General features: G+C 48.7%; 1 protein-coding gene across 4 annotated transcripts in view; it reads left to right on the top strand.

The window, feature by feature from the left end:
• LOC142583094 (stomatin-like) overlaps positions 1-26,969 on the top strand; it is a 144,172-nt gene that overhangs the window by 50,185 nt on the left and 67,018 nt on the right. The window contains exon 1 of one of the 4 annotated variants that reach the window (XM_075693418.1): positions 268-616. The exons of the other annotated variants lie outside the window; for them this stretch is intronic. Coding sequence (XP_075549533.1) covers positions 457-616 — 160 coding nt within the window. The 5' untranslated portion in view covers positions 268-456. Of the gene's footprint in view, positions 1-267; positions 617-26,969 lie in introns of those variants that run through there. 4 annotated transcript variants of the gene reach the window in all.

Here is a 26,969-nt window from a genome sequence, read left to right as displayed (position 1 = left end):
CTGGAGTAGGTCGGCGAGCGCAAAACAGCTAAAACAGTCGTGTCTTGGTACATCGAAGGAAGTGACGTAGGCCGCATGAGAGGGTAAGAAAGAGCGGCTCTGTAGGTCTTCTGAAGCCTCGGTCGTGGCCGCTGCCGGCGCGTAGTAGATTTCTCTCCCCCGCTTCTCCCCCAACATCGCGTCCAATGAATCCTGCGTCGCTCGGCCTATCCCCACATGCTCGCTCTCTCGCCCTCTCCACTGAGGACTCTCCGGCAAGCGGCGGGCGGCGGCTGCGGAGTTGTTGGCACTTGTGCAAAAACAGACGCGAGCTTGCACCGCATGACGCCAAGATAGAGGAGCGCTGGCGTGCGTGCAGTAAAACAAAAGCCTCGTTAACCCCGCCTCCCTCGTCGCACCACTACTGGAGAGTGGAAAAGGTACAAAGAGAAAATAGGTAGCGAATCAGCGGTCTTCATGTCACAAGAGGGCACCGGAGTCGGCGTCAGAGGGGGCAAACCAAGTTCCCGCGAAGGCGCTTCGCTTCTGCCATCAGGCCATCGTGCGTCGTCGAGCGAGGGCATGCTGGAGGCCGGCGACATGGATAAGGAGGATCACACGGGATACCGCACCGAAGGTGAGCGGTCGGCGGCGTCGCCGGACTGCCGAATATTCTTTCTCAAGCTATTTGCCGACTCTCTGTTTCTATTACCGCCAGTGCCCAGCTTGTCAGGGCCCACGCGTCTGGCAAGGAAACCCCTCGCGACCTCATCTGCGGTGACTATTCATAGACGACGCCGTCGACGACAGCTATGACGACGCTCTGCCGACGTAGAGCTTGGAAGCTGTCCCATGACATTTTTTTTTATATATTTATATAACAGCTATACGCCCTCGGTTGGCCCAGTGTGCTCCTGCTTCCCGCAGAAAGATGAGAAGAAAAGCAATAAAAGCGTACCTTTTGCACTTGTCAGGGGTGAGGCGTTCGGGTGCATGCACTTGTGCTGCCGTCTGCTCCTTGCACTTGTTGCACCGTTATTGAGCGTCTGTGCAGTCTGAATCGCATCGCGCTGCGTCATATTGGGGCGACCACCAGCGCGCTTGTGCCCTTTCATGTGACCACTGCACCGTCGTGCAATGGAAAAACGTACGTTGCCACTTGTAATTTATTTCACACAGAGGCATACTGCAACAAGCATCGTGCTGGTGGAACATGTTAGCGACGATAACGGCCAATTATCGCGCGACAGATGCGAAAGCGGAAAATGTGTGGCTACCGATTTCCTCTATCGCACATGCTGCTCTTTCGCCACAGAGCACGAACACGCTGTTGTGTCGACACGGTGGATAAGAACGGCACACGACGGCACGCGCGATTTCGCCGTTTTTAAGGAAGCCTCCTAGCGCCGAAATCTAGCGTGCCGGCGACGAAGGAACCCGTCGAACTAGCCAGGGCCGACTGTGTTGGTGCAGGGTAAACTGAAAGAGGAGAGAAACACACGAACGTTATATATATATATATATATATATATATATATATATATATATATATTATATATATATATATATATATATATATATATATATATATATATATATAATTCCCCCTATGTTGTCCTTGGTGTCAGTGTTTATTGGCTTCTTATGATATAAGCAAATGGGCAGTCTTCTGCGATTCAAGGCCGGCCTTGCAATGTATGCAGTCTTTTCTCCGACATGGAACTCACGATCAGCTCACGTGCGAAATCGTGGAATTGTCCATCACTTAAGAGAAAAAGGCCATGATATCTCTTTTCAGTGGATACCAGGTCATTGCGGTATCATAGGAAATGACGCCGATAAGACAGGTCGGACGTCAAACCAAGAAGACCACTGCGTGCCCATTCCTCTCTCAAGGACCGACGCCGCGAGACAACTTCGCATTCTAGCACGCACGATCTCTTAGCAGAGTGGAATACCGCACATACAAGACTGCACAAGACTGCACAGACTAAACCCGTCACTTCAACTCAGACCTCCAGCCGGTCTGCACCGACGTGACGCGTCTCTCCTGTGTCGGTTGTGGCTTGGAGTTGCCTTCACAAATGCTTACTCAGCACTAATTGGAATGGCTGATAGTCCTGCATGCAATGTTTGCGGATGCGAGGAGAACATTGACCACTTATTGTGCCATGTCCTCAATTTCAAGCACAAAGACAATCTTTGTCCAACACATTGAGGAAATTAATGATCGTCCTCTGAGTGAACAGACAGTACTATTTTGTAGGGATGCCTTATGCCTTATTCTATGCTATTCTTATCATCCACCACACACGGCCGCCTGATCCCGTTGATAATGTGGGTAGACCGTCGCTCTGGCCACTGGCCAAGCGCGAAAAGCCTGAAAAAGCATAGAATCGGAAAAGGCATCGCTACAAAATACCAGCTGTTGCGTTTCGCCTGCGACACGTGGTTTTGCCGGCGCAACGGCGGCGGGGCGGCGGACATTTTGGCCCGATCGTCGTCACCGCAACACTCATCGCCAGGTGTTTCCAGGCGCGTCTGCGGCGATGCGACCGCCTAGGGATTTCGTTCCAGTCATTGTGCCCGAAACAGGCGATGCCAAAGCAGGGATCTCATTCCAGTTATTGGGCCCGAAACAGGCGATGCCAAAGCAGGGATCTCGTTCCAGTCATTGTGCCCGAAACAGGCGATGCCAAAGCAGGGACCATCTTCTCGTTACAGTCATTGTGTCCGACCGGCAGCGCCACGACAGTGTGCTGCGCAGCGCCACGACCGTGTGCTGCGCAGCGCCACGACCAGGTGCTACGAGATCGTGCGCAGCGCCACGACATGGTGCTACGGCATCGCTACGACAGTGTGCGTCACCATTAGCCCATTGTACATTCACGTGCTCGTCTTTTGAGGGGTTCCTTCTTGCCCTCAACTGCGAGAGTATAAAAACAGCTGCCCCCGGACGCCAGGGAGGGCTCCGATTTCTTCAGTTGAGTGAAGTGCTCTCCCGTCTCTCTACTTCGGTCAAACCTGACCACCAACTCTTTGCGATGTTAAAATAAACAAGTTGTTTCGTTGTTACCAGTCGACTCATGCTTTGCCGGGACCTTCGGATGCTTCCAGTTGTACCCCAGGCCGCCAGGCCAACGCTACCCTTGGGGCTTGCGACCCAGGTACAACCACGGGCGTCAGCGCCGAGTTCCCAACAGATCGTACCAGCAAGTCAGATCCAAACATCTGGTGGCAGCGGTGGGATCGCCTACGACTTCAAACAACGGTCTGCCAGCGGCGAGATCGCGACAACGGAGGCCAGCAGCAAAGAGATGCAGTTGACTGTATGCTGAGCAGCTCAACGACGATCCGGGAGCAGTGCAACGAGCCCTGTGTGACGACTGGTTGCCTGCAGCGGAACGACTGCGCGGAACTCTTGACTGCGAGGTTTGGTGAGTGCGGGACTTTCTTCTTCTGAGCTTTGCCAGGCTTTTTGTTAGTGTCAGAAACAGAGCTGGTAATTGTGGTTGTCGTTGCTGCCGGGTTAGTTTGCGGCAAGACAATAGTAAGCAGTAGAGAAAGCAGCATTCAGAGCAGCCATGGATTTGAAGTCGTTGCGCAAACCGAAATTGTTGGAGCTTGCAAGAGAGTTGGGTCTGGATGTCTCAGACAAACTAAGAAAACCTGAACTGCTAAAGGCTATTCTTGAGTTAGAGGCTGAGGATGACGAGCTGTCGGAATGCCTTGAGACTATTGAAGAGAGGGAGACAGAAAAAGAAGAGCGTGAACGTAAAGAACAGAAAAAGCGAGAGCAACAAGAGAAAAAAGAAGAGCGCGAACACGCTTTGGAAATGAAGCGTCTCGAGGTAGAGATGGAACGCGCTCGTAATGGAAGTCAGGCACACGGTGCAGGAGAACGCGTATTGTTCAAAATGACTGACCTGATGCGGCCGTTTAAGCTTGGAGAGGACATTGGTTTGTTCCTGGTTAACTTTGAGCGAACGTGCGAGAAGCAGGGGTTCTCTCGGGAAACGTGGCCACAGCGCTTGCTCACTTTGTTACCCGGCGAGGCGGCCGACGTAGTCGCTCGCTTGGATAGAGAGGAAGCAGAGGATTTCGACAAAGTAAAATCGAGTCTGCTAAAAAAGTACCGGCTGTCTGCGGAAGCGTTCCGTCGGAAGTTTCGGGAAAATGAGAAAGGCAAAAGTGAGTCATATACAGAGTTTGCGTATAGGCTTATGTCGGACATGCAGGAGTGGCTCAAAGAAGAGAAAGCGTTTGGTGACCACGATAAAGTTCTGCAGTGTTTCGGGCTAGAACAGTTTTATAGTCGGTTACCTGAGAACGTGCGATACTGGGTCTTGGATAGGCCAGACGTGAGTACGGTGGCTAGAGCCGCTGAGCTAGCCGAGGAGTTTGTGACGCGTCGAGCTCGCGGAGCTAAGGACGGTCAAAAGGGTGAATTTGGCTCCAAGTCTGAGAGGCCAAGGTTCACGCCCATGAGATTTAAGGGGGACACGCGTAGTGAGGATGCGAGTGAAAGCAATCCGACCAAACGTAAAGAGACGGCAGCCGAAGCCGAACGCAGAAAGCGGTTCGAGATGAGGCGAGCGGGCGTTTGTTATACGTGCCAGAAGCCGGGTCACTTTTCGGCGCAGTGTCCGGAAACAACACCAAAAGTTGTGTTTTTTTCAATAGGCAGCACTGACGAGAACATGAAGCTTCTCGAGCCTTACATGCGAGACCTCCTCGTGAACGGGAAAGAGTGCCGAGTGCTTCGCGATTCCGCAGCTACGATGGATGTAGTTCACCCGTCTTACGTAGAACCCCATATGTTCACGGGCGAGTGCGCGTGGATCAAGCAAGCCGTGGAAGCTCATAGCGTGTGTCTGCCAGTAGCAAAGGTGCTTATTGAAGGACCTTTCGGAGCGCTTGAGACAGAGGCGGCAGTGTCATCTATGCTGCCACCCCAGTACCCGTACCTATTTTCAAACAGGTCCGATCACCTCCTGCGCGAGAAGGGGCTTTTGTTTGGTGAAGCTAGTGTTCAGGCCTTAACCAGATCGAAGGTTCGGGAGCTCGCTGCAAAGGCGGTAGTTGCGGGGCCGACGTTATCAAACAACGAAAAAGGGTCAGAGGCGCAGCAAGCTGATATTCCGAGCACGCCCGAACTGAATAAACTTGAGTCTGTAACGTTAAAGGCGCCAGATACTGAAGAGGAAATGCCCGATTCGGGAAAGTTAGAAGAGCTATCGACTGATTTGCTCATCGCGCCTACGTCAGACGGACTTGATAGGTTGCTAAAAGTCAGCCGGTCGGCTTTGATAGCCGAGCAAAAAAAGGATGGCAGCCTGGAAAACGTGCGCTGCAATGTCAAAGAAGGTATCGCCAGGAAAACTGCGCGTTTTGTGGAAAGGGGTGGAGTCCTGTACCGGAAGTATCTAGACCGCAGAGGAGTGGAGTTCGATCAGCTGGTCGTGCCTCAATGCTATCGTCAGGATCTGTTGCGCTTGTCACATGGGGGTTCGTGGTCCGGACACCTAGGAGTTAAGAAAACTAAGGACCGTCTCTTGCAAGAGTACTATTGGCCAGGGTGTTTTCGGGACGCAGACCATTTCGTGAGGACGTGTGACACTTGTCAGCGGGTGGGCAAACCAGGGGACAAATCAAGGGCGCCGTTGAAATTGGTACCTATCATAACGGAGCCTTTTAGACGGCTCGTTATTGATACAGTGGGACCTCTGCCGGTAACAGCCACGGGGTACAGACACATTTTGACTGTGATCTGCCCAGCGACAAAGTTCCCTGAAGCAGTGCCGCTTAAAGAACTCAGCTCAGTTGAGATAGTTAATGCACTACTGTCCATATTTGCGCGAGTTGGTTTCCCTGCGGAAATCCAATCAGATCAGGGCACAGTGTTTACTAGCGCTTTGACGACAACTTTTCTCGAAAGGTGTGGGGTAAAGCTGTTACACAGCTCAGTGTACCACCCACAGTCGAATTCCGTTGAGAAGCTCCACTCCGTCATGAAGCGCGTGTTGAGAGCGTTGTGTTTTGAACATCGAACTGACTGGGAGCTGTGTCTGCCTGGGGTGATGTTTGCTTTAAGGACCGCGCCGCATGCGGCTACGGGGTTTTCGCCAGCTGAACTGGTGTACGGTCGCTCGCTTCGATCTCCGCTTCGCATGCTTCGAGAATCATGGGAAGGTAGGGGCGACGACCCAGTCGTGGTGGAGTACGTGCTTAAGCTCCTCGAACGCTTAAGAAGGGCACAGGAGTTGTCAGGTGAAGCAATGGCAAAGGCCCAGCAGAGGGCCAAGGTTTATTATGATCGGACAGCCAGGGCCCGTCGTTTTGAGGTTGGCGATGAGGTCATGATATTGCGCACATCGCTAAACAACAAACTAGACGTGCAGTGGGAGGGCCCAGCACGAATTGTTCAGAAACTGTCGGACGTTAACTACGTGGTAAGTCTGCCAGGAAAGCGGAAAGCACAGCAAGTTTACCACTGTAATCTGCTCAAACCTTATAGACAAAGGGAAGCAGTGGTGTGCATGATGGTAAACGTTCCTGAAGAGCTTCCGGTCGAGCTTCCAGGACTAGGCTCAGTGACGAACAGGGAAGACACCGGTCAAGTCATTAGTGACCTTATCAGTAAAGCACCGCTGTCGCCTGAGCAGAAAACCGAACTACACCAGCTATTACAAGAGTTTCAAGGTCTGTTCTCTGAGAGGCCTGGTAGGACTTCTGTACTTACTCATGATATTGAACTTACCTCCCCAGAGCCAGTACGATCCAAGGCGTATCGGGTGTCACCCCGCCAGAGCGATATTATGGAGGCTGAGGTAAAGAAAATGCTACAGCTCGGTGTTATTGAGGCAGGTGAGAGTGATTATACCTCCCCTTTGATTTTAGTTGAGGTACCGGGCAAGGAACCTCGTCCTTGCGTCGACTACCGCAGGCTTAATTCCATCACTAAGGATCAAATTTATCCGATCCCTAACATCGAGGAGCGCCTTGAGAAAGTTAGTAGCGCTCAGTTTATTTCGACCCTAGATCTTGTCAGGGGTTATTGGCAGGTTCCACTTACAGAAGAGGCTAGTAGGTATGCGGCGTTCATTTCACCAATGGGAACATTCCGTCCTAAAGTGTTGAGTTTTGGTTTGAAGAACGCGCCATACTGTTTTTCAAGTCTCATGGATAAAGTGTTGCGGGGACAGCAAGAATTCGCTTTACCGTATCTAGACGACGTAGCGATATTCTCCGCATCCTGGTCTGAGCATATGACACACTTGCGGGCAGTGCTAACCCGCCTGCGCGAAGCAGGCTTGACAGTAAAGGCTCCTAAGTGCCAGTTAGCACAGGCCGAGGTTGTCTACCTCGGTCACGTGATTGGTCAGGGTCGTCGCCGCCCCTCTGAAATAAAAGTGGCCGCTGTGCGAGACTTTCCGCAACCGCGCACAAAGACCGATATTCGGTCGTTCTTAGGTGTCGCCGGCTACTATCAGAGGTACATCCCTAGGTACTCTGATATCGCGGCTCCCCTGACGGATGCTCTAAGAAAGACAGAGCCTCAAACAGTCGTCTGGGACGAGACAAAGGAAAGAGCTTTTAGCGCCCTAAAGAGTGCCCTAACAGGCCAGCCTGTGCTACGATCGCCAGACTATACAAAAGGGTTCATTGTTCAGTGCGATGCTAGTGAGCGAGGCATGGGCGTTGTACTGTGCCAACGGGAAAATGGAGAAGTAGAACACCCCGTCCTGTATGCTAGTCGTAAGCTGACCAGTCGTGAGCAGGCGTATAGCGCCACCGAGAAAGAGTGTGCATGTCTCGTGTGGGCCGTTCAGAAATTGTCATGCTATCTAGCCGGCTCGAGGTTTATCATTGAGACAGATCACTGCCCTCTCCAATGGCTGCAGACCATCTCTCCCAAAAATGGCCGCCTCCTGCGCTGGAGCCTCGCTTTACAACAATATTCCTTTGAGGTGCGTTACAAAAAGGGGAGTCTCAACGGTAACGCCGATGGCTTAAGTCGAAGCCCCTAACGTAGGAATCAGCCTCAAAATTGTTTGTTACTGATGTTTTTCTTCCTGAGGCAGGATTTTTTTTAACATATTGCTTTTGTTTAGTGTTTCAAAGTGATGATATGCTTTCTAGTGCAATTTTTCAATTTGTGGACGCGTTCTGAGTGATGCTAGACTACTGTAAGGAACTAGGCAGTGGTATAAAAAGGGGAAAGAGCCTGGCAGGGCTTAGTGAGGGTTGTGCCGTGCTTGCTGACTGAGCGGTTGAGTTTTCAGCGTAGTTCTAACGCTTGCCGGGAACGAGAACAAAAATGTGAACTCTCCCGAAGTCACTTTGCAGTGTCCCGTGCGAACCTGAACGAGAGAACGAGGCCTTCTCTGTGCGCTGCGCTCAAGAAACGTCAAGGGACGCCCGACTTCGGTTATGAGCATCATCGAGCGACATCCCTCCGGACAGCGGATGCAGTCCCCTGTCCATCGGGATCTCCTTTCCCCGGCGGGGCGGTCTGTTGCGTTTCGCCTGCGACACGTGGTTTTGCCGGCGCAACGGCGGCGGGGCGGCGGACATTTTGGCCCGATCGTCGTCACCGCAACACTCATCGCCAGGTGTTTCCAGGCGCGTCTGCGGCGATGCGACCGCCTAGGGATTTCGTTCCAGTCATTGTGCCCGAAACAGGCGATGCCAAAGCAGGGATCTCATTCCAGTTATTGGGCCCGAAACAGGCGATGCCAAAGCAGGGATCTCGTTCCAGTCATTGTGCCCGAAACAGGCGATGCCAAAGCAGGGACCATCTTCTCGTTACAGTCATTGTGTCCGACCGGCAGCGCCACGACAGTGTGCTGCGCAGCGCCACGACAGTGTGCTGCGCAGCGCCACGACCAGGTGCTACGAGATCGTGCGCAGCGCCACGACATGGTGCTACGGCATCGCTACGACAGTGTGCGTCACCATTAGCCCATTGTACATTCACGTGCTCGTCTTTTGAGGGGTTCCTTCTTGCCCTCAACTGCGAGAGTATAAAAACAGCTGCCCCCGGACGCCAGGGAGGGCTCCGATTTCTTCAGTTGAGTGAAGTGCTCTCCCGTCTCTCTACTTCGGTCAAACCTGACCACCAACTCTTTGCGATGTTAAAATAAACAAGTTGTTTCGTTGTTACCAGTCGACTCATGCTTTGCCGGGACCTTCGGATGCTTCCAGTTGTACCCCAGGCCGCCAGGCCAACGCTACCCTTGGGGCTTGCGACCCAGGTACAACCACGGGCGTCAGCGCCGAGTTCCCAACAGATCGTACCAGCAAGTCAGATCCAAACACAGCCCTGGAGCACCTTCCCCACCGATCATCGGCTCAGAATGCAGTGAAGGCACTTTTGTGCTTTCTCAGAACTTCCGGTTTGTGCGAGCGGCTTTAACTCAAGTACTGTCCGTACACGTATCTACACCTTCTCTCTCCCTTATCTCTCTTCCCTTCTCCCTTCCCCCAGCGTAGGGTAGCAAACCAGTCTCTTGTCTGGTTAACATCCCTGCCTTCCTATATTCCTCTCTCTCTCTCTTCTTATGATATATATATATATATATATATATATATATATCGCACTGAGGACCCACCTCCGCAGGCTACGTGCGTGCTGTCGGGCGGGTGGCCTATGCGTGGGACCTAACGTGCGGGCGAGACGCGGCGTCGCGCGATTGTCGTCTGCTAGAACTTGTTTACACGGCCATCCGCCCCACTGAAACTTGCGACGAAGGCGCGCTCGGCTCGCCAAACATCATCCTTCCCCCCACTCTCTCTCTGAATCATACTTTCTATCCTTGCTCGTCTTTCACGGGTTCTCCCATGTGCGCAGCGCACTTGTACGTACATACATACCGCTCGCTTCTTGGTCTTGCGGTTGCCCTTTCTTCTCGCCGCTTGTCCGTACTTGTGTGCATGTCGCCTTGCAGACGACGTTCCGCTGCCGAGGGTGACGCTGCAGTGATCAATGCGTCTTTTTCTCGCAACGCTCTGTCTCCCTTGTTAGGAATGGCCGGCCGGGGTGGCAACGTGACAGCTATTTCAGCCCACTGCACGTGCTTTGACCGACCCGCGGTGGCGGCGCCCTTCAGAGAACGAGCGAGGAAGACAACGCTAACCGACCATGCGCCGCTTTTGGAGGATCGGTGACGACAGCAGGGCTGGCCACGTTTGGCGCCCAGTGCGTTGTTGGTTAATTTGCCGGGTCGTCATGGTCTCTCTGCGGCAGGGGCAGCCTCCCTGTAAAAAGGGTGCTTTGCGGTACGGGGGCCCCAGGATTCGTCACAGTCTGCCGACACACGTGGCGACTAGAGGAAAAAGGCAGCTCTGGAATTTAGAGGCGTCGGCTGGGGTCGGGCGTGACCACCTGACTACGGGGACGCCACACAATGGATACGACGACGACTGCACTGCAAAGATCGTCGGCCCTCGGAGAGAGCACCGAAACCTGTGCGGCATGTGTGTGTGTAAAACCCCTACCCTCTTCTCACAAAGGCGACCACAAGGACTTTCTATGATGACGTCGAACGATGACGTCTAACGATGACGTCGAACGGAGTGGTTATAAACGGCTGTTGTCGGCTGCTAGGGTGTGCTCGTCGTGCTCTGTGCTCGTCAATGTACTCGAGCTGTGTGGTCGTTTGCTGTATGCTTCGTCTTGCGGGCTCCATTTGGGAGTCACGCTAGACTGTCGATGTATGTCTTGTTTAAACTGTAAATAATGTAAATAAACCCTGTCGCCCCAAGTTCATCCGATCGTCCTACAAGCCAGACTCCAAATCTTACAAATGGTGGCAGCGGCGAGATCGCCTCCAAATCCAATACCCTTCGTAACGCCTTGCTTCTCTTCTGCTTCCTTTTAGCTTTCCTTTAACGTGTATCGAGGATGAAGCATTCGCCTGCGGCAGCCCAAACATTTTCCTTGAGCGAGCGAGGTCCGGCATTAGAGATCAGCATCCGTTATATGTACCCGTTACAAGACATATATCTGTTAACGAGCGTCTGCCCACGTCGAAAGCGTGGCTTGGAAGAAGTGCGGGAACGTAAATTGTGCGTCAGTCCTGCTTGGAGTGCTGTAATTGTCAGTTGCAAGGTATGTAAAGCTGTATAATGGCGTAGTCACATGTCACGAGAGGCGGTGGATAGTCTTGCGGGAACGCAGCCGCATGCTTATGCACGGAAGCCACATAGACGAGCGCGCGCGGTGCCTTGGACCGAGTAACGTTGGTGGGATTTTTTGCGTTCTTAGCACCGCAGTGTGTCACTAGCCCGCTTATACGGAAGGTTAATCCGTTCTGAATACATGAGCTGCAGTTCAGTGTGCATCTCAAGAGAATTGTGAACGCTATATTTAAAAAAGCAACGCCTCATTGTTAAACCCTGTGCATCTTCCTCTAACTTCTCCCAGGCGCATTAGTAACATAGCATGGGAATTAATGAATGAATAAAACTTTATTTGAAACGGCTCTTCGTCAGTGCCGTCCGAGGTCTGGACACTTCAGGCGGCGCAGCATCATTTCGGTGAAACAGAAATATGCTCGTTCTTTTTTTTTCTCGTGGGAGTGTCAAAAATCATGGACATAAATGTTCGGGAATTTCTTTTCGAGTGACATGTGTGTTTCTTGAGTTCTTTCGCAATGTATAAGACTAAGTTAGCGAAGGTAGCAGTTATGTGGACTTTATAACGTTCGCCTCTTTAAACTATCAGATCAGCGAAATTTTGCCATTCAGCGATTTCCCTAGTAGTAGCGTTAACCACTTGGTGGGAGCTCTCGGCCTTGTCGCTGATTCGATGTCTCTCTATGTGATCGAACAATAAAATGAAACAAATTATCATGAAACGATTACGCCACCTTTCGGAATTGACCCATTGTACCGCCTGCGGTAGTGCCTCATTAAGGATTATTTGCTACGCGTTGCTGGATGAGCACACCCAATAAAAGACACATTTCTACACGGTGATAAATGTAGTAAAATTATTCGGGCGAATTTTTTGCTGTCATTGAATATTTTACATCTAAAGCAAACGCACGAAGTTATACATAATCTAATAGAAAAAATATCTGAAACACATTAGCCTCTCAATCGCCAGCAATGCACGCACGGATTCAATGCACGCAGTTGAATCGTCTCATACATGGCGCGTGTATCATGGCTCACTCGCAATAGACAAGACTTGGACTGGGATAATGTGGCAAATATGTTCCCACGCTACTGCTTTCCGCGCTTAATGGGTTGTACGAGCGGCACTCTGCCCACGTTATAGCCGGGTTCGGCCGGCCGTGAATGGTGAATGATAACAAAGTAATAGAATCGAGCGAAATGAATCGCTACATTATACCGGCCCTGTATCTACTAAATTATGCAGGGGCGCTATAACGTAAAGCTATTTCAAACTTTTCTATTCCAATTCTGCAATCAGCCCTCTGCGATTGGTGAAAAACTTTTTTGGGTCACCCCCACTTCGCATGTCTGTCACGCGACGTCACGAAGACCGCGATAGCTCGCCATCAGTTATGACGTGTACACACTGCTTATGCATTATTTGACCGAACAACAGAAAAGTAGTTATTTCTGGATCGACGCCTTTTCCCCATTAGTACTCGGCTATTGTTCAAGAGTTTTGGGCTGCACCCGATTCACCTGCTTGTCAAGCGACGCTACAAAATCGCGAAAGCTCACCGCGTCAAAGTGACGTGTGCGCATTAAAGATGCATTAATATGCCGAACAAAACTGAATTTTTCTCGGAATAGCTGCTGGCTGCCCCGTTCTGAAAGGAATAAAAGATGACTGCCACCGATGGCTCAGGCACTGGCTGCTCGCACATGCCGGAGGGCATGGGTTTATTTGCGCATAATAAAACTTTTTGCGTGGCCGTGTAACGTTTTCGAGCACTTTCGGCACGTTTACGACCACGCTCTGCCAACACTTTTTTTCTGAGGATCCGTTTTAGCGGCATTCTTAACCTTCCGTTGCATGCCGCCGCGATTCCTGACCAGCTACCTCAAGCTAAGGGAAAGCGGACCAATAGCAGACGCCGACACACCCTCTTCATCCGGTTATCGATCTTCAGCGCACTCGCTCGGCCCTATCGAATCCCTCTCCACTTGAGTGTGCTCCTCACCTCTTGTCAACCAATTAGATAAGACAAGCCGCTCACTGTAGGCAGTGTTATTCGTTTTTAAAGCAAACAAAAGTGACCGCCTGTAATCGAGGAGAGCATTTGGTTGGTCTGTTCATACAACCCTGCGGTTCACCGCCTGATCCTTGCGTCGGCGGTTACGCGAATCTGACGTCAGGATATGGAAATAAAAACATATTGGAATAGTTTTACGTTATAGTGCCCCTGCACTTGTATAATGTAACGGTTCTACACCAATTCTTCTTCCTTCTCGCGCTTCGTCAGTGATCTGACCGACGCTTCGCTCATATAGGGTACCACCAGAGTCGGCCGGTTGTGATAAGACAGGAATTGGCGATGGGTGATAAGACAGGAATAGAATCGAGCTAAAGGAATCGCTTCATTACACGAGTCCAGGACTCGCAGTTCCTGTCAAATGTTGTCACATTGACCGCCCAGTGCTCTCACTCCTTAACTAACGCTAGTTGAGTTGCGTTGTCTGTACAATAAATCGCGTTTTTATTTCCAGATTGCTGTCAGACTTTATACATATTAATTTTATGTTTACTTGAGGCAAACAAAGCAGATAGAAACCAATTAAAAATATAATTGCGCTACTAGGCCGTTATAATGTTTCCTTTCGATCAGTTGTGTTCCTTTCTTATCGCCCACTGCTCTCGACTGGCAGATCCTGGCGATAACGCAGGCGCAGCTCCCACTATAGGACCACAGTAAGTTTTTCTTCTCTCTTCCTCCGCCGGGTTCTTCTTTCTTGGTGTTTTCGTTCGTTCTCGGCTTTTCCTAAGCCGCTGCACTGGTCCCTGCTTCGGTATTCCGGGACTAAAGATGCTGGATGTCAATAATTTGAACTGAATTTATTTACAGACAGACATTAGCAAGGATTACACTGAGTATATAGTAAACAAGGAAACCGAGTTCACATTAATGAATGCGGCTGAGCAAAGGCCTCGGGGCAGTCCGTCGCGCCAATCGGGAACGAGATCGGTCCGTTGTCTGTCAAGTCTCAGACCACACTGCTAGCTCAGCCGCGCACATTCTCACCCCCAAGTCGCGGGACCACGTGTCCAGGCTGCGTAACTCACACCGGCGGCGGCCGCCGCTCGAACCACCTGAGCCGCCCGTGCCGCCTCGGCCGTACCAAAACACTCCCCAAAGACTCCCTTCTCCAAATGCCGCTGTAGAGGCGCATTGCGCGATTTATGGCGCTCGCCAGAATCAGTGCGCGAGAACCCCTGCCGCTCCCTTTTTCGCCGAACAGTGTCCGGCCACCGCCTTCCCAAAGCAGGCGTTCTCAGGAAGTGGCTCGGGTGCGAGCCAACAGCACAACATTTCAAGACAACAGATACACAAACACAGAAAAAACCCAAGAGAAGACGAGCAAGCAAGCCCTCCAGCCAATAAAAAGAATATATATATATATATATATATATATATATATATATATATATATATGCATGCATACATGAGTCAACCAAGACGAACATTCACAATGACCTTATAACCACTGACTAAATCCTTATGCAAAAGTTTCCTTCCCCCTTGTAGCACAGAATGCTCAAGCTTGCGTGACCAGCTCACTTGGTATGGAAATTTATCTTCAGCAGCAGCCGACGTCTTCGTTTTTCCTCTTCCATCAGAGATGGGATACGACAGACATATGTATTTGTCGATTAGACTTATGTACGTAGTATATACAAAGGCAGCTACTTACATTGGGTCTGACGTAATAACTCGGCAGAACAGATAGTGCAATGCACTGCTCGTGCGTCCGGAACGCTTTTGAGGGGCCGGGAGACCGGTTTTAGCGCCTTGGCTCCTCATCTAAGAGACAGTTACTGCGCTGCACTTCACCCCAATTCTTCCTTCTTCAAATAAGAATCTCTATCTCTCTCTTACCCCAAACCTCCTCACGGCATATAACAACACCCCAGCGACCTGATTGGGTCAATTGGGTTGTCACATACAGACCATCTCTCACTTTCTATCTACATTTCTTACAGTACCGATAGAGTGAAAAAAACAAACAAGTAAACGCACAAACCGTTCCGTTTCCGCGACCCGTTAAACTCTACCGGCGTTTCTGCAGTGAATGGAATCCCCACCGAAGCGCGCCCATCGACACACTAATGATGGCTTGTAAGTGGTCCGTCTTCGGCAGGGGGGGGGGGGGGGGGGGGGGGGGGGGGGGGGGTGCGAAACGGCAGCATTCCGCGCTTTTGGGGTGAAGCTGCTCTCATGCCCCACCCCCCTGCTGAGCGACAACATCCGTTACACTTATTTTGCCACCAAAGGGGTAGCCCGCAACTTTAATTGTGCTCTATCGTTGGACACTGCACGTGGTCAATGCAGTGTAGCTTGCTTACAGCATCGTTTAGACTTATAGCTCCTAATTTGCAGCATCACTGAAGAATTTACTATTCTCTCTTCCCCCAGTGCAGTTATAGTAGCAAACCGGACGAACCTGCGTTCCCTTCCTTGCTTCTCTCGCTGCCTCTCTAGTTTTGCAGCACTCACGCGACAGAGCCAGCCATGGTGGTTTAGTGGCTCGGGTGTTCTGCTGAGCAAGAGAACGCGGGCTCGATTCTCGGCTGCGGCGGCCACATTTTGAGGGGCGCTAAATTCCAAGATTTGTGTGTACGTTAAAGGACCTCAGGCGGTCTAAATTAATTCATAGCCCGCCACTATACGGGTCTATCATAGCCTCAATATTGTTTTGGGACGTCAAATCCTACAAATAAATAAATAAATCACGCGGTAGGAAAAGTACACTGCATTTCCGCTTCACGGTTTTGGTCGACTTTGGTATTGTCTGTACCACGCGAATTGGTGTGCTCAGCGGGGAGAAAGAAGAATGAAATGATCAGCATTTACATAGGTCAGTCGGGCGTGTTGCCCTCTCTTAGAGGCGGCGCTAGGCCATATCTGCGTTGTAAAGAGTCGTGGTGATCGATCCGCCAAGGCGCTCTCCGATGGTTGCTGCTGAGCAAACATGATCGCGTGTTGCCCTGCGGCGGCGTGTGCCTGGGCCAATCTGGGCGTATAAGGTCGGCCTTGGGCTGGCGCATACGACTGCGTTCTCTGGAACAACACGAGAAAAAACCCGAAAGCGTTCTGGGGTGGGACAGCGTGCTGCAGCGTTGCTAAACATAGTGTAAACACCGCGAGCACGCATATTTCATCGATGTTCAGCTAAGGCGAGCGTCTTGGCAGGCTAACAGTGCACGACGGCCATTCGAAAATACAGAGCGCAGTGCTGCATGCTGGCGTTGCTGCTCCTGGTGTGCTTCGTGGCGGTCTTCTGGAATTTCCTTTGCACCGCTACACATTCACGTGTCCCGGCGAAGCCGCACAGACTCAGTGGTGAGACCGTTGAGAGAGCTTGTGAGTGTGCTGAAGGGCGCAGTTCCTGAATTTTCCTATTTTTTTGTGTTTGCTATGGGCATAGAACCGCATGAAGCTATGGGTTCGAGAGAAATACGATAAACTCTGTTAATTTGGTGCACAAACGCTACTAGCGCACTATAGGCGTGGTCAACGGGTTCAAGTATAGGCTGACTGTATACAGCCATAGCTTAGAAGATAGAATGTATCTCCCGAGTACTACTACGTTCATTCCATCCATGGGGTGCAGAGCAACGAAGCAACACTGATTGGACATGAAGTAGTGCCGAGAGTTGATGATCGTTGAACTGCAATCGTGGCTCAGAAAGCGCTTTCAGCACTATAAGGATCATAATGAGGATTTAAATTGCGTGAGTCGCAGATTCGATCGCACTGACGCTGCAGTCAGGAGCTAAACACCATCAGCCATTGTCGTTCATGAAACAGAGAAATTTATATGAAAGGCCTCGCAATGTGAATCCCCTCGAATAAGTTAAAGTTGCGACAGTTGCTCGGCACTCCCGTTTCGTATAAGTATAGGCCAGCGAGAACAACAACATCGACTGAAATGCTGGATATTTAAAAAACACTATCACGACCCGCATTATGCTTAAACGTCCTTTGCGCGCTGCTGGAAGAAGATATGATTCCCCTTGATTCCGGGATTCTCCTACGTGTCGTTGTTTTAATGGGACATGGGCTCGGAGATGCATTCATCGCCGGGCTTTCCTCTTACAGGTGTAAATGTTGGTCGATTGCCCGCTCAAGACTTAGTTCTCTCTCTTTCTGTTTGTTTTTCCTTCCAGCAAAACGCGTACACGATAATATTGAGCTTAGCCGCCACTAAACAGTGTTACCTCGATGATCAGGAATTGGTCATAAAAGCCAAAAGTTACCTGCTTTCTTCCATGCCACCAATGCATGCTGGCTTCTTCAAACATTTTAATACTTTTTTTTAGACCAATATATTTCGTGTGTCACTACTCAGATGCGTGCGCCGAAGGCAGTAGTAATTCGCGTGGTTTATAGTACGAGTGCATTCACCGTGACATTGTTTAGCTCCTTGTCACACCACAGTACAGTATAGGAGCACTATTAAAATGATGGTAGGATCAGCACCCGGACTGAAAACAACCGCCAAATATGGATGAAATTGCACTGTCTGTAGACGATCTTATCAACTAGTCACTTCTTTCTTTCCTGGTTTACTTTCTTGATGGCACTCCAATGTAATGTGTTGGTAGAATTGCATTTAAGCCAGAGAAACATTTTATTTGGCCCTTATGAGCTTTCTGCGGCGTATTATGCTGCTGAAGAATAATAAAAAAAAGCGGCGCTGCAGAGAGTCAACGATAACAGAAACCTTTTTTTTTAAGTTAGAAAGAACGTTTTACTCGAACGTTAAATATATTATTTATGTGATGTCTTTTCGAACTAGGAATATGAGTGGCGTCCGGATTGACTTTTTTGGCGTATTATACTGCCTGTAATTCTGCGAGACTGCTAGCAGCAGCAGGAAATCTTATGACTCTCGTGAAACATCTGCAAGCTTACTAGAGTAAGTTTATATTCTTAAACGGATGACATGAAAACAACGCCTCAAAACTATTATTCATTCTACAGCATCGTGGAGCTACCTAACATGCGGACGCCCTGCGTCAGGTTCGGGGGCAGATGTAACAAGAAATTGTTTCCGACACATGCCTGGTATGCGCCGACGAGACGTCGTTGGAAAGATTGATAATAATAACTAATTTAATTATGGGGTTTTACGTGCCAAAACCACTTCCTGATTATGAGGCACGCCGTAGTGGGGGAATCCGGAGAATTTGATCACCTGGGGTTCTTGAACGTGCCCCTAAATCTAAGTACACGGGTGTTTTCGCATTTCGCCCCCATCAAAATGCGGCCGCCGTGGCCGGGATTCGATCCCGCGACCTCGTGCTCAGCAGCCCAACACCATAGCCACTGAGCAACCACGACGGGTGTTCGAAAGATTGCGTGACAGTTGCAGAATATATAGGGCACATGCGTCGTGAAGCATCTGATTTCTACTTTTCGATCGCATGTTAACTTTGTTTCGAGCACTGCACACTCAGAGGCGGAGTCAAGCGTGATACAGCCGTACGTCTTCCTGTAACAGCCCTCGCTGCCATCAAAGCACGCTGCGCCTCTTCCTGTGTTGCGCCCGACGCCGGCAATCCGGACTGTCTAACCGAGCGTATAATTCCGTGCACGCTAGAGCGCGCGACCGGTTTAATGGTGCTGGGTCAGATTGTGCGTTAGAAGCGAAAGCAAAACAGCAGCAACACAATAGGAGTCGTTGCAGTCGTCTGCGTGGGCCCATCGGGCCTCAACTTGTCAACAGCTGTTACGCGCACAATAATGGCACGTGTACTTGTTTACCTTTCACGGCTGAGCGCTTTTCACCGTCTAACAAACGTTATCCCTCAGCGCAGGACGCGCCCGCATGTATCGGAAGTTTCACGAATGTTATCCATGGTTCTATCCGCTGTATGTTGTCACCGAACCTTGTGTAATCTTACTGTATGCGCGACGCGAATTGTGCAGTACTTTCTGGAAGACACGCGGGCGCCAGCGATTGCTCTAGAACGTTCGATCACTCGTGTATAAAAGCCGACGCGCTTGACCCGCTGATCAGATTTTCGACGATCGCTGACTGTGTTCGCCGCTATCGTTGCTGTTTGACTGTAGCCTGTTTTTCTGGGCACAGGTTCACCCAATAAAGAGTTAGTTTTGCTATTCACAGTTTTTCAACTGTGCGAGTCTTGCCCGTCACTACCTCGTGATGATATGTCCTTGGTATCATAATGAGCTGTGTGGACGAATATCAGCCATGGAAGCATTCGTGCCCAACGTATGGTACACGTACGCCTTCAACGATCATTTGAGCGAACGACAGTTGAAACCCGAGAACTGCGTTGATTCCGTCAACGATTTGTCTCGCCGGAGCTAGCGGGAGCTTGCTTGAAAGTGCGCATATGAGGCATGTATTATTTAAGTAGTCTCTGGTTGAAAGTTCAAAGGTCATTCAGCATGTTATTTTGAGGAACTACCTTTAGAGAAAAACTTGAGCGTAGCCACGGGATAAAAACAAGATGCAGGACGCAATGAGCGGGAACTATCAACTTCCGTTTTCTTTCTCCCTTTCACGGCGCCGTGCCTCAATGTTAAAGTACAGCCAAATAGCTATTTCCAGTTGCGTTGTTTACTTTGACTACTCAGCATTTGACCGGAAATGCCCTTGAACCATCAGTAAGCAGCGATGGAGTTGCAAAGCTAAAGGTGCCAAGAGCTGTCCTTACTTGTATGTTAAACTTCAGATTGGATTGGATAAACTTCATTAAAGGTCCTGAAGCATGGGTGTCAGCGCGCAGCGGGCGTCTCCCACGCAGGGACCGACAGGGAGTAAACTTCAAAGTACCGGCGTTACATTGCTAATTGAAAACGACTGCCCGACCCTTTTAAGGGTTGCGTTCATGACAGGTGGCGTCTCGAAGCTTTTCACACACAGGGTACGTGACAAAACGTATGTTTAAGAGTATGTCTATCATAGTGCACTGTCAAGATATGATTATCCACGTGCTACGGACCACCATGATACATATAAGCTTTGTGTTTCGGCATTACCTTTTTTCCCTGTAAAGCAGTACCATCCGCAGGGGATCGCATAAAAAAAAATCCGGCAGCTATTTGTGAAGATGCAATTTCCGTAATTTCCGAGTGCGTCGTGGAGGACGGGACGAACAAGACAGAAAAAAAATATGGGTTCACATCCTTTTTCTTCGTGAGACTAAAAAAAACATGAGCATGTGCTACCAACGTAATAAGACCTCGCATAGGCATGCCGCATGCTTAGACAATGCACTATATAAAACAAACAGATCAATAAGCATCTACCACTGCTTCCGAGCCCGCGCAGTCCGCAGATGGTCACTAGACCACTCGACAAGTGTAATTCACACTGTACGGTATGCTCTTATTACTTACCAAAACTGTTTAATTCGCGGGCGGAAACCTCGTACAACAAACGAATAGTCGCGCAATGTATCTACAAATAATAATTTGAACGCCTGTCAAACAGCACTACATAATCTGTGGCAGAACCGTATCCACGCAGTTGGAGTCGTCATAACTTTTGGCACTACTAATTGATGCTGAACCGCAGATTAAAAGTAAAGTGAAAATGCTGCAGTAAGGTCACATTAATAAAGATAATTTTCAGAAATACAAAACTGATATCTCAGGCTGATTGTAGGCTGAAACGTGCACGCACACATCGCGCAGGGTGCTCCGTCTGCCTCAACACCGCAGGAACTCCGGCCATGCTCACACATCGCTTCAGTACGCCTCACAGAACCGTGATACAGTGTATAAGCACGACTGAACGAGGACGTAGAAAGAAACAGATACACAGAGACAGCACTTTTGTGTATCTGTTTCTTTCTATGTCCTCGTTCAGTCGCGCTTATACACTCTATCATAGATTCTAACCAACTAGCCCGCCAACGTATTTTAATCCCAGAACTGTTTCCCACAAAGAAGAAGAAGACGAGAAAGAAGTTTATGCTTTCTTTCAAGATGCAAATGAAAGTAAAGCAAGAGCTAAAGTCATATATCCTCTTAAGAGCTCTAGCTCTAGATAGCATTTCAAGCCACATCATACTGAATAGAGCGTCACCAACTACCAGAAACTGCCGCCAAGCGTATACCTGGCATACAACAGGGAGCGCTCGCTTTTTTTCATGGGCGGCGCCCATGAAAAAAAAAACGGTCTATACTACTCCTATGTGCATACGCTCAGGAAGTCCTGGGGTCACAGCTCGCGCTACTAATAACACATTCTGTGGAGCTCGGGTCATGTGGTTCTTGCAAGCATGGAGTGCAAGACCCTCTTACTATAGTAAACACTTTGGAACCGTCAGTGATATAGAGCAGAAGACTGTTACCACGTCGGCGAACCTACTTTGGACTTTCTCTTCTTCTCTTAATTTTTCCCTCCCCTTCTCCTTTCCCCCAGTCTAGGGTAGCCGACTGGGCTTTGCCCTGGTTAACCTCCCTACCTTTCATTTTCTCGCTCTCTCTTGTAACGACCAAAGAGGGCAAAGAGAGAGAGAGAGAAACTCCTGTATCCTACCCCACCCCAGTGCAGGGTAGCAAACCGGAAACTCGCCTCTGGTTAACCTCCCTTCTCTCTCTCTCTCTCTCTCTCTCTTTCTCTTGGAACGATGAGGGCACAGTTTAAACACCACCGGCGCTGTCTCGACTCAGCTTTTGGTCGCGCTCTATAATATCCGGGGGACCTTCGAAAAAAGGCGCGCACATACGTTACAATTTACGTACGTGATTTCGGCAATTGCTGAATACATTATAGTCGTAGCTTCCTTGAAATATTCCTCCGCAGAAGGGTTCAGCACACGGTTTCGTTTCTTTAACGTCACAACTATATAGCCTCATGTGAAGTGGTAAGTTTCAGTTCCACCAAGATTTTTTTCCGTCTGTACAACGTAAGGCAGCGTGCCTAAGGCAAGGACAGTTGGCACGAACTCGCGGGGCTTTTAGTATAGTATAGTCTTGTTTGTGAATACACGTGCCGGCCACGTGCCGGCTGTACTTCAACCGTGCGTGTGGCCTTTCCGGCCGCGAACAGCAGGAAATATGTGACAGAATGTTCAGCTTCAACGAAAATCCGAACATGCTCAGTTGCCTGCTTGACTAAATTCGTTTCCAGCGGCATCCCAAGTGCTTGTGCAGGCGATGATTCGTTCCAAATATAGGTATCTTCGTTGTTTAATGCTGACGCCGCCAACATTGCAACATTGTTTAGGTCTGCTCGACCTTTGTTTAAGTATATGCCGGTGGAGCCCCTTTATATATATATATATATATATATATATATATATATATATATATATAGAGAGAGAGAGAGAGAGAGAGAGAGAGAAAGAGGCTTCTGCAGAGGCTATAGACCGAGGCTCCTGCAGTAATAACGGGTGGGGACAAGCCATATATATATATATATATATATATATATATATATATATATATATATATATATATATATATATATATATATATATATATATATATATATATATATCCCGTTATTACTGCAGAAGCCTCTTAGTGGCTATTATACATTCTTTGACATTAAAGAAAACAAAATAAACCATTGATTGAGGCAAGTTCATTGCCAACAAAAAGGTGACATTTCATCGTTGCGCTGAAAGTTTCTCTGCCACCTGCTGCAACATCAGCAGAATCCGCCATCTGCAACGCCTGCACGCGCCGGAAAGCCAAACGGAAAGCGAGAAAGGGCAGAGCCCTTTGTTGTTTACGCGATACGAGCCTTATATTAACGACCCATCTATTCGCGAGAGAGAAAGCAATGAGAGGAAAGGTCGCAAAATCACTATAGCTTGCCAGTGAGCCGCTTCAAACGTGTCATGTGATCGCAAGCGCGTGATGGTGTATGGAAATGAAGGAAGCCTTACTTAGCACATCAGGATGAGTCGATGTTGCTTCGCGAGTTACTTCCGTGGTGAATAAATTAAACATATTAGTGGCCAAAATAATCTATTACACGTAAAAAAAAATTGCGCGTGCACGTTACGCGCTTGTCTCGCCGCCTAGCTCGGCACGCCGAAAAGTATACAAGGAGTCTTGCCTGGCGGTCCGCGAAGCAACAGAGCATAGATGATTGACACAGCGGCTAGAGTTGCATGATTCTTGCTACTTGAAGCTATAGTACTGAGATGTGTTCTCCGCAGTTCTCGCACCGTTGATTTCTGGCTACACGCGCTCGGTGTGGAGCTAAATTCAGATTTTTCGCAGATTCCGCATTCTGAGAACTTTCGTAGCCAAGGCCCGTATAGTGTAACGATTCGATAACAATGCTATTAATTTAATATTTGGGGTTTTACGTGCCAAAACCACTTTCTGATTATGAGGCACGCCGTAGTGGAGGACTCCGGAAATTTTGACCACCTGGGGTTCTTTAACGTGCACCTAAATCTGAGCACACGGGTGTTTTCGCATTTCGCCCCCATCGAAATGCGGCCGCCGTGGCCGGGATTTGATCCCGCGACCTCGTGCTCAGCAGCCCAACACCATAGCCACTGAGCAACCACGGCGGGTAACAATGCTATTAGCCTATGTTTCGTGTTTTGTCAGCGGTACGCGGGCAGCGCTCCACCCGCGTTATCACCGGAAACGGCGAGCCGTGAACATTGGATGCAAAGAAGGGAATAGAATCAAGCGAAAGGAATCCTTACATTATACCAGCCTAGCTGTGCGTACAGTTTTACAACCGTCGCTTATGGGTGTCCTCGTATCATATTTGTATTCTTCGACGTGCCTAAATCAGGTTCTTTGGAGGCGAAACATAAGGGCTGAAGAAAATTCGACGCTTCCTATCAAGAAGAGACGAATTTAATGTCTCCGATTATTGCTGTAGATTACAGTTGCTTATGGAAAATTTTACTATATATATATATATATATATATATATATATATATATATATATATATATATATATATATATATATATATATATATATATATATATAACGTAGTGTTTTTTTTTTTCATATTTCGCGGGCTTTCTTTGGAGCGCGGGAAAAAAGACCACGTCACATATAGCGTGCTGGAACCAATTTATTGAGAGGTTTGTCAAGGTGCTCTACAACTTTGCGTCTCACACTTGGGGTCTGCGGCCAAAATTTAGAAAGGTTAAAAATTTAAATAACTAATCCGTTAGTTAAGGGGAAAATGAAAAATAGCCTGAGTAACTGTAGGCCAGTGCCAACACAATGCATTTGGTTCAACTCGCGTGCGGAGTGCCTTTCATTTTTAAAACTTTGACTCAAGTTATGTGGGACAACCTCCATATATGCGTCAACGCATTCAGCGTTCAAAACTGGCCTGTAACGTGTGCATCGTCTTGGGCCATGTCTAACTTATACGTATCGTATATAATATCGCACTCACTGAAGGACAGTTCTCAGCGAATACTGCAGCTATAGCAGTAGTTGACATTGTGCCGTTCACGTACGGTTCCTTTTTTCTTTCTGGCGAATAATTATCGCTCATGACTACGAGCCGAGACAGCAAATAGGAAATACTCTGGTCTGCTCGGCGTAAACTTCTAATCGAAGAATTTAATACAACTTCTGGTCATGCTCATTGCCTGCCATTTTCATTGTTCTCAACATGCCTGCTAACATAGACAACTGGGCTGGTGCATGGGTTTAATTCGAAAATAAATTCTGGAATTTTAAGTCCAAGAATCAAGATCTGATTATGAGGCACGCCGTAGTGGGGGGCTCCGTAATAATTTTGACCACCTGGGGTTATTTAACGTGCACCCAATAGAGCATGGACAGCGCGAAGAAACAAGGAAGGAGGATGAAAATCGCTCACGCATTTTTTTTCTCGTGTCTCCTTCCGCGCTGGTCCTAAGAATAGCGCAGATGCCTTTGTGCACTAGTTTCTATGCGCGCTCACACCATCAACCGTCTCATCCCTTGGGACGTACATGGTGGTCCACTTACGCCTATCGAGCATTCTTGCCACACTTAAGCGACACTGCTGCATATGAGGTACTTCTGAGGGAAACATTGTCGAACGAATGTAATCAACTACACTTGCGGTGGACAGTGGGCGAGTGAACTGCGGCGCCTATGCTGTGTTCTGACTTCCGGCGCAGCAACAATGAACTGCCCACTGAGCGACGTTGAACACATTAATCATCCGGCAAGCAACGAGAAGGAATCCAAGTGGCACAAACGTGATCACTTCCCTACGGTGCGCCTAAAGTATACCTACAACTTTGAGACTTCTAGACCAAGCAAAAATCCCCCCCTCCCCCTTCTCCCTTTCTATAATGCGCAATTCATTCCTACAGAGTTCTATCATGATACGCATTATACTTCTGAAACAACATGCTGTTGAAAACCTCAGCCTACAAAGTACAATTTACAGAAGTTCGGTAGTTTTCCGCAACGCCCCTAATGACCCCACACGCGCCTAACTTCGCCTACACATCACCCTCGACGTTAGCAACGACCCCACCATGTTTACTTGCGCTAGTTGCAAAGGTTCGCTCAGAATAAATACCCACCGACATGTTGTGCGGGCGTTCTCCACCACACCTATGGTCGTGGTAACAGCCACGGTTAAAAAACAACAATAACAATTTTTAAAAAAAGTTGTTTTTGGGGTTTCTTCATGAGGCACCACATTTCAAATTGAAGCGGACCCAAGTGGAACGAACTTGCCCAGTGCACCAGCTGTCCTCAGGAACCACGAAGCCGTACTAGTAAGCACAACTTGGTGCTTGTTCGTGCTGTTTAACTGTATTCAGCGTTCTTTCGTGCTTTTGGGGATTTCATGTTGTTTTCCACGCGAAGAGGAGCAGTCGGTGCCACATACAGGCTCTAAGCTCTCCTATACTAACTGAAACAAAAAGCTAGGGCCAGCAAAACAGTACCAACGGTGTCGTCACTGGGAGCCAGTACACGCGCGTTCTTATAGCTCAGCAGTAGTTACCAAGGGTAAACATTGAACACAAAGCGCAAAGCCATATACCGGGTGTCCCACGTAACTTGAGCCAAACTTTAAAATATATGCAAATGCTACGCAGCTGGAGAGAACCAAGGTAATGTTGTTTGCCATCGCTTGGAGATGCTAAGATTATTTTTTGCATTCCGTCTAATTACATAATTAGCCTTAATTAATTAAGCAACATCTCAAGTATTATAATTAGATAAAAAGCGTCAATGAGAAAACTCTAGAGCAACATGGAAAACTTCCTATACAGCTTTCTGTTGCTCAATACGTGCTACATAAAATTGTTTTCCAAGCATCATACAAGCACGCGAATACACGCAAAATTGCCGCATGACTGACCGCTCGAGGCACATTGCATGTGTTCGCGGGTTTCTTTCATGCTCGGAAAAACGCGTATTGAGGAACAGAAAGGTGTATCGGGAGTTTTCGACGTTGCTGTACAGTTTTCTCATTGACACTTTCATCTAACTATAACGCTTGACAAGTTGTTTAACTATTAATGATAATTTGTGATTAGGCGGAATGCAATATATATATATATATATATATATATATATATATATATATATATATATATATATATATATATATATATATATATATATATATCCTCCTTCCATTTCCTTTCTTTCATCATTGTCTAACTAGTCCGGTTGTCCTAAAGTAGCGCATTAGCGCTTTGGTGTCGCTGTGCATACTGAAGATTTACGATCAAGGTCCCAGGCTATTTGCTGCTTCCGAGAACTGTCTGTTGTCAGAGATTCCTATGGGACAATCAGAGCTCCGCTGGAGCCGTTGGAACTGCTAGAACCGTCCGTGTAGCGGTCAAAATAGGTCTCATTTATGAGAACAAA

The sequence above is a fragment of the Dermacentor variabilis genome, chromosome 1 (assembly GCF_050947875.1).
Source record: "Dermacentor variabilis isolate Ectoservices chromosome 1, ASM5094787v1, whole genome shotgun sequence".
NCBI classification, from domain to species: Eukaryota; Metazoa; Arthropoda; class Arachnida; order Ixodida; family Ixodidae; genus Dermacentor; species Dermacentor variabilis.
The sequence above is the reverse complement of the archived record's forward strand: the minus strand, read 5'-3'. Positions and strand labels throughout refer to the sequence as shown.